At 41.9% G+C, this 8,779-nt stretch overlaps 1 protein-coding gene across 1 annotated transcript in view; it reads left to right on the top strand.

Moving 5' to 3' along the window:
• DACH2 (dachshund family transcription factor 2) overlaps window positions 1-8,779 on the top strand; it is a 1,617,828-nt gene that overhangs the window by 1,164,355 nt on the left and 444,694 nt on the right. Inside the window, exon 5 of the mRNA XM_006871308.1 lies at window positions 8,181-8,339. Coding sequence (XP_006871370.1) covers window positions 8,181-8,339 — 159 coding nt within the window. The remainder of the gene's footprint in view (window positions 1-8,180; window positions 8,340-8,779) is intronic.

Below are 8,779 nucleotides of genomic sequence, written 5' to 3'. Positions count from 1 at the left end.
CCTTAAGCGATCTTCCTTTCTCTAAAGCATTTAGTCTGTTTTGTGAACCTTTGTCTACTTACTGTTTTGGTCTTCTTATTGTTGATTTCTAGTTTTATAGTGTTGTGGTCTGAGAAGATGCTCTGTAGAATTTTGATGGTTGTGAATTTATGGAGGCTTGCTTTGTGGCCTAACACATGATCAATTCTGGAAAATGTTCCATGTAGATTAGAGAAGAATGTGTATTGTGCTGTTGTTGAATAGAATGCTCTGTATACATCTATAAGGTCCAGTTGTTTGATTATGTTGTTATGTTCCCCTGTAGCATTGTCAAATTTCTTTCTGGTTGTTCTCTCCCTTTGCAAGAGTGGTGTGTTGAAATGTCCTTCTATAAATGTGGATTTATCGATTTCTTTCTTAAATTCCATTAAGGTTTGCTTCATGTATCTTGGTGCTTTTTCTTTGGGAGCGTATATGTTTATTATTGTTATGTCGTCTTGCTCGATTGACCCTTTGAACATAAAGTCTACTTTGTTGGAGATTAGTATAGCCCCTCCTGCTTGTTTATTACTGCTGTTGGCTTGTTTTTTGTTGTTTTTTTTCCCCCATCTTTTTGCTCTTAGTCTGTTTTTGTCTTTGTGTGTAAGGTGTGTCTCTTGTAGGCAGCATATTGATGGATCTTGTTTTCTTATCAATTCTGCCACTCTTTGTCGATTTACTGGTGCATTCATTCCTTTGACATTCAATGTAATTATTGATAAGTGTGAATTGATTGCTGTACTTATGTTACTTTTTTGGCAGTGTTGTTTGTTCTTTGATTCTGCTTTCCTTCTTGAATTGAGTTTGTGTTTTTTTTAGTTGATTCTGGTCAGTTTCTTCCTAGTTTTTCTGTTCACTTGTTCTGTTTGGGGGTTTGTTCTTATGATATGTTGTGGAGTGTTAACTTTCTTTGGAGTTACCTTGTAGTCTACTAACTTTTCTATGCATTTAGGATACTCTATTGCAACCTATAATTTACCTGGCATCCCCACCACATGGGTTTCTGTTGCTGCGTTTGTCTATTCTTTGACATTGATATGTTTATGTGCTTCGGTTGATCTCTGGTCTTCCTTGTGTTTGTTGATGTAGTCTCGTTCTGTTCTGGACTCTGCTTTCTGTTGGCTGTGTTCCAGGTGGTGTTGCCATTCCTGTCAATCTCTGTTTGTCGTCTGTTCTTGTTGCATCTCCGTCCCAAGAACCCGCTCCTCCTCCTCTATAAAGCATTTGTCTGTCTCCAGCTCATTTGCATCTGCTGCTCTCTTCTGCTTTTGAATGTGTTTCAATATTAATTGTTTCTTATTGGGCATGATTATTCTTATTTTATTATACTTATTAGTAATATGATCAGGAGATAGGTGGCGGGCGTTCAGGCCTGGGCCATGGCAGCGGGCAGGTGGTTTGGGCTTGGTTGGACCTGGGCCTTGGTGGGTGCTTTGGGCCTCGAGCAGGAAAGTTGGGCCTTGAGGGGCCTGGGCCTCGGTGGCCAGTTGTGGTGAGCAATTTGGGCCTCGGGCGGGCAGGTTGGGCCTCGGAGGTCCTGGGCTTCGGTGGCTGGGCGGGGTGTGGGTTGGGCCCCCGGGGACCTGGTCCTCGGTGGATGGGTCTGGGCTTGGGAGACCTGGACCTAGGTGGCCGGGCAGGTTGGGGTGGGTCTCAGTGGGTAGGCCTGGGCCTTGGCCTCAGTGGACGGGCTTGGGCCTTGGCTGGGCATAGGGCGGGCCTAGGCCGTGGCAGTGGAGAGTGGGAGGTAGTGGCTGCAGGCAGATAACGTCTATGTCTGATGACGTCAAAAATGCCTCTCTCTGTCCCTCCATACCGTGGGTACCCTGAGTTGCCTGATATCTGTGCTGATATCCCACACTAGGGCAAGCAGACCCCTTTGCGGGGGGAGGGGGTGGGGGCTATGTAGGCTCCTGCAGCTTTGTTCAGCTTGGTTCATTTATGCTTCCTCTCCACTAGAAGCTCAGCATTCTGAATGGGCTGGCTCAGCCCCACCCTCTAAGCTCTGCAGGGGCGGTGGCAGCCGCCAGAGTGGAAGCCGAATGCAAGCGGGTGGAAGCTCAAAATGCCTGCAATTCCTCAGCAATTTGATCTTTTAAAAAAGCGAGTTCAGAATGTTGAAACCCAAGGTCTTATGTTTGCTCGAAGGCTGTCTGTCTGCTAGACAGAGGCCTCCTTTGTGAGATACCACCCCTTTTTCCCTGGAGCCTTCCCAATCTGAACTGCCTGTTCAGAGAAGAACCGGAAGTCCGACCCTTCTATTTTAAGCTATTCCTGTTGACTTCCTCTCTTTCTTCAATTATGGGTCTAGTGGTCTTTGCTGAGCAGATCCATTTGCATGCATAGTAGAATCCTCTGGGGTTTTGGGATGTCCACTCACTCCTGCACCCCCCTCTCATCACCAGAGTGGAGGTGTGCAGACAGAGAGAGACAAATGAACAGAAAAAAACAATTCACACATTTATCTCCAATGATTGGCCAGACTCGTGTTGGGAAGGCTCCCCTGCTCTTGTGTCAGCTCTGTCACACCCAATATGACAGCTCTAGGACCCACCAGTAGTGCAGATCAGAAAACACAACCTTTCTTATTTCTGCTACAAATCACACTAGCTGTAAGTTTTTGATCATTCTAAATATTCCTTCATATGGAGTTCCGAGCTCCGGGATCATCCCCTGGACCTTCTTCCTCAAGTATTCTGTGTTATTGGTGAAGGTCTGCATGATGCCTCTCCCTAATCAACCATCAATCCTGAACTCCATCCTGACTTTTATGGAGCATTCTAGCTATACTTGTTCCAACACAGATTTGTTTATTATTCTGGCAGTCCATGGTACTTTAAATATTTGTCTCCAATACCATAACTCAATTCTATTCATTCTCTTTGGTCTTCCTTATCCATCATCCAACTTTTCCATGCTATTGAAAATACATGATGTGAACCAAGTTCATCTTAGTCCTCAAACCAATTTCTTTGCTCTTGAACACTGTAAAGGGGACTTTGCAGCATATTAACCTAATGCAAATGCATCATTTGATTTTTTTTTCACTGTTTATTCCAAAAGTATTGATTGTGGATCCAAGCAAATTAAAAATATTCAACAACTTCAACCTTTCATCCATCTATTAGAATGCCATTTATTAATCTAATTGTGAGGAATTTTGTTTTCTTTACATTGAGGTGCAATCCATACTAAGCACTGTAGTATTTGATATCCATTTATAACCACGTTAAGTCTTCTTCATTTTCTGCAAGGAAGGTTGTATCGTCTGCATAGTTCAAGTCATTAATGAGTTGTTCTCCAATCCTGATGATACATTCTTCTCTTTTGGTTTTCTGACACCAGGTATTTGCAAATTTCTTTACAGTACTTGAAATTATCTTCTTGAGTTGCTCTTTGAAATTTTCTGTTCAGATCTTTTACTTTATTTATTCTATTTGCTTAATATCTCTACTCTCTTACTCTCTACAACGTCTTCTGATGTTCAGTTTAGAGTTTTTTTTGTTTTGCTTTTTTTTTTCCTTTTTTTTTTTTGGTTGTTGTTGTTGTTCTTATTGTTGTTTGTTTTGTTTTTAATCATGTTTTGCTTTCTTCATGTATGTTATTCTTGATGTTATCCCACAGCTCTTCTGGTCTTTGATCATCAGTGTCTAATGCATCAAATCTGCTCTTGAAATGGTCTCTAAATTCTGGTGGGATAAGTTCAAGATCATATTTTGATTCTCATGAATTAATTTTAACTATCTTTGCTTCTGCCTGAACTTGTATATGAACAACTGATGGTTGTTCCATAGTCTGCCCTTGGCATTATTTTGACAGATGATACTAAGTATTTTTTAGCATCTCTTCCCACAGATGTAGTCAATTTGATTCCTGCATATTCCATCTAGTGAGGTCCATGTGTATAGTTGCCTTTTTTGTTGTTTTGAAAATATATTTGCTGTGAATAAGCTATTGGTCTTGCAAAATTCTATCATGTGATCTTCAGCATCATTTCTATCACCAAGGTCATGTTTTCCAACTACTGATCCTCTTTGTCTTCCACCTTCTCATTCTAATCACCAATACATCTTGATTGCACGATTGAGTAATTGCAGAATGAAGATCTTAGTAGAATTCTGAAATTTCATCATCACTGATTTTATTAGTTGGTGAGCAAATTGGAATAATAGTGATATTAAATGAACTTCCTTGTAGGTATATGAATAGTATCCTATCATTCCTTTTTTTTTTTTTAAGTTTTTACATTCATCCTATTTATTTTGTTTCATTTCAATGATTACAATACCCTCCATGCATCATCAAACAACCAAAGGATACACCCCACAGGCCTGCACCCTGGCCGTCAGCCCACAGCCCCTTTCTCTCCCTGAGTCCAGTGTCCCTGTCAGGGTTTTCCCTCGACATAGTTGTCACGAGTGTTTGGTTCACTAGGAGGGGAGATCCAGCAGCGATAGGGATAGTGAAAGAATACACAGACAAACAGAAGAAGGGAGACAATGAGGCACCCCAGAGCCAGGGTGGATACATCACTGGTGGGCAGGCTTGGGACTACAGGCATCATGGCCTCTGCAGGCAGCGACTCACTGCCCTGCAATCTTTACTGCATGCCTTCCAACCCGTAATGCACTGCTATCTTTACTCCATGCCTTCCAACCAGTAATGCACACCTGGGGAGGCTCGGGCCTCTGCTTTATTCAGGGGAGGAGCTTCACACCAAGCGGGGAGGGATCTTTACAGAAGAAGAATGGTATTATTCAGACAAGACAATCTTTAAGATAAGTTAAGCCAGTAAACCTTACTTAAACCAATATTCCTTTCTTCCTTACTGGGTTTAACCTTCACTTGGATCAAACTGATTGAACCCAGGATGGTCCGAGGGCGTTGTCCCCATTGTCCTTAATCCCGTATTCCCAGAATTTACCACTCCACCCCAAGTGAATATACCCCGGGCAGTTCCTCTCCAGAGCCTCCCTGCTTAATCCCAGTAAACCTGTCCTTGTTCGTCCTCTGAGGAAGTTTTACTGCCTTGGTTCTAGTGGGAAAATCTTGACCTTAGAAACTTAGGGGAATATTGCATTTATCTGTGGACATCCAGGGCTCATGTTTGGAATTAAATAAATATGACTAAACAATTTGATGAAAAACAATCTGCTATTAACTGCCGAGTGGCTTCATTTGTTACACTCGGGCCTATAGGGCCTTGAACCTCTGACCAGTCTTACACGGTCCGCAACATGTCCCCAGCCACACCATCTGTCCATGTCATTATCTCTGCCTCCATTTCTGGCACCACTGTTTCTCTGGGTAGGGTCCAACACTGCTGTTCTCACTTGATGGTCTCAGGAACCATCACTCCTGGACTACAAAATCAATCACTCCCCTCCTTTTGTTACAAAATATCTACCTTTACATTTCCGACCCTCACAGTCAGTCCTGATAGCAATTATTCACTATTGTATCACAAGAGCCTTATCCCCATCTCCTTTCATTAGCCTTGTCCCAACAGATTGGAAAGCATTCAGTGGGGATACTACCTTCCCCTGCCCTGTCTGAAACTAGGCTCCCTCTTGAAAACTTATAAGCCAATCACTTTTTGCCTTTGTAGCACTCCCTACCCCCCATTTTGGGTAGTCAATGTCTAAGTTGCTCATTCCTGTCAACCCTGTGTACCGAAGGGGAGGGAGTGATCCTCACTGTAAAGATTTGTTCCCTTTTTTGAACTACTACATCCATAAGTATAGGTAAAGTTCATCAAATTGTAGTGTGTTACTCCTTTTACCCCTCTCCTTTCTTCTTCTAGTTGAATTCTGATAATCCAGCCATTGAAGCCAGATCAAGTGGGTACTGTCTGAAATTATGGGTGTTATTGTGCATCTCCCCCCAATTCATATCAGCTCCCCCCAATTCATATCAGCTCTAGTCCTCTGTAGCCATGTCACTGCCTCTGGACCCAGGAGTCTCCAGGTCTTGCCATATTGTCGGCCAACCAGGTTTCCACGCAGGTTCACAGGAGTCTATTGAATGTGGTCAGACGTAGCTCCCAACTTCATTGCTGTTTTTCCCCCTCTTCCCCTTATTGGTAACCAACATGGTCACCAGCCACACCACATGCCTGCTTGTGTATTCCTCTTGAGTCTTAGTCTTGGAAGGGAGTTTTCTCTGAGGGGACACGACCACTTGCCTTGATGGCTCCCGGGCAAACAGCTTTCTTGTTCTTGTAGTAGTCAATCAGACCGCCATTATTGTTTTTTTATTTTTTTCGGCTGGTCTTTCTTTCACAAAATATCTTCTGTTCTTCTAGCCACTCCAGGCTGCTCTACTTGTCCTTTCAAGTGGAAATTTCCCACCTCAGACAATTTTGGGTGGGGTTCTGTTGAGTCAGTACTGATTCATAGTGACCCTGTATAGGGTTTTTGAGGAGCAGCTGGTGAACTTGAACCTCTGATCTTGAAGTTCAAACCAACCTTGCAGTCAGCAGATTAACCCGCAGTTACACACCAAGACTCCTATACTATCATAGACAGCAGTGTACTTCATAATGGATCTTGAAATTTTCTTTTTGAGTATGATTGCAGTGCCATTCCTCTTGAACTTGTCATTCCGGGGACAGTGAACCCTGTGATTGTCAGATTCAAAATGCTCAAAGCCTGTCCATTTCAGCTCACTAATGCCTATGATATTGATTTTCATGTATTCCATTTCATTTTTAACAGCTTCCAGTTTTCCTAGATTTATACTTTATACAATCGATGTTCTGGTTATTAATGGATTAATATCCTTTTCTCCTTGTTGAAGGGTTTGAAAGTTTTATTTTATTTGCATCATCATGCTCAACTGTACTTTTAGCATGTGGCTCTACCCTAGTAGCATTTTGAGTTCTTTCCAACCCGACGGGCTCATTTTCTGGACTATATCTGACAATATCCTGTGACTATTCATAAGGTTTTCAGTGGCTAAACATTCAGTACTTCTGTGCTTCTCCTTCTTCCTAGTCTGTTTTAGTCTGGAATCTCATATGAAACCTTTCCACTATCAGTGACCCTGATGGAATTTAAAACACAGACGGCATAGCTCTGTGCATTACAGCAATATGCAAGCCACCACATTATGAAAAAAAAACTGACAGATGAATGGTGGTGATTATTTCCTATATGGTTTTAAGTAGTGGTTTTGCCACAGATGAAATATCTATGGCACTAAATATCCTTAAGGATCTATGGAGGCCTTAAGGCCAGTAGCTGAAACCTACCAAGTGCTCCAAGGAAAACGATGAGGCTTTCTGGTCCCATAAAGATTTACAACCTTGGAAAAACTACTATAGAGGGTCTCTATGAGATGGAGTCAACTCAATGGCACAAAAGAACACCTTGTTGTTCAGTAGGTTCAATGCACAAGTATTTCAAAGTCCAAAGAACGCATCTACTCCTGACTTTTCTTCTTTGATGACAGTGAGATGTCTCATCCCTGTTTCTGAGGTGGTTCATTTATACACCTTAGAATTCCAAGTTTTTACAATCACAATTAACTCTGTTAACCACTTGCAACTGAATCATATAATTCTATCAGCATCTTTTCATACCTGTTCTTACCCAGACCCAGCAGAGGGAAAATGTTGCTTCGTAGTTACAGAGATTACGTGATGAAGTCATATGAAATAATTCACTGTGCTGCATCTCTCTCTCTCTCTCTTATCTATCTAATTGTTGTTATTAAGGGCTATCCGGTAAGCTCTGACTCATGGAAACACTGTATAGAATTTCTGTGGTGAGTTATAAACAATGACCTTGCATTTAGTAGTTCAGTACTGAGCGTGTATGTATATATGTTAGTGGGTAGGAATGGGAGAGAATAATAGACCCTGTATAGAGTTTCTGTGGTGAGTTAGAACCAATTACTTTGAAGATAGTGGTCCAGTGCTGGGTCCAGTGTATGTGTATATTTTAGAGGGTCTGTATGGGAGGGAATATTGGACAACCTTAATCATCCCAGAGGCAGCTTAAATTCCAACCCTATTAAAAACTTTGGAAACCATAATTGAAGTGAATTACCATATTCAATAAGAGAGAGTACTAATGATTACAATTCTTAAAATGGAATTTTTTGAAACTTTTCTCATGGGAGTTGGCACAATGCAATTTGTTTATATGAATGTCTTTCAGGTGGCAGTTACTCCTCCTGGGATAAGGATAAAATGCAGTCTCCTCTTGATTCTCCTGCACCCCAACATGGAATTATTCATGCAACTCTGGCTGGTCAGTCAGGCATTGGGGGTGCTCCTACCCTCAATCCAGTGCAACAGAACCACCTGTTGACCAATAGTATGTATACCTTCTTCCAAAAACAGAGATGTTGAGAAAAATACCATTACAGTCCCTCTTAATACCTTGGACTTGCACACTATTAAAGAGGGATTAATAGACTTTGGGTATCTTGGTAAGCCATATATCAGAGTAGTTAAGAATAATGAATAAAGTAACACTGACTAGGATTACAATTCCACATCTCTCACAGTTTGACTTTTGGAAATCAACTTAACTTTTCCATGTTTGAGTTTCCATGAGTATGTAATTTGTTGTTGTTGTTGTTAAGTGCCGTCGAGTCGGTTCCGACCCATAGCGACCCTGTACAGGGTTTCCGAGGGTGTAAATCTTTATGGGAGTAGAAAGCCTCATCTGTCTCCAGCGGAGCGGCTGGTAGTTTCGAACCGCTGACCTTAAGGTTCGCAGCCAGAGTCGTAACCATTACGCTACCAGAGCTC

This window comes from Chrysochloris asiatica, unplaced genomic scaffold (genome assembly GCF_000296735.1).
Source record: "Chrysochloris asiatica unplaced genomic scaffold, ChrAsi1.0 scaffold00167, whole genome shotgun sequence".
NCBI classification, from domain to species: domain Eukaryota; kingdom Metazoa; phylum Chordata; class Mammalia; order Afrosoricida; family Chrysochloridae; genus Chrysochloris; species Chrysochloris asiatica.
Note: the sequence above shows the minus strand (reverse complement) of the source record. Positions and strands in the feature narration are given on the sequence as shown.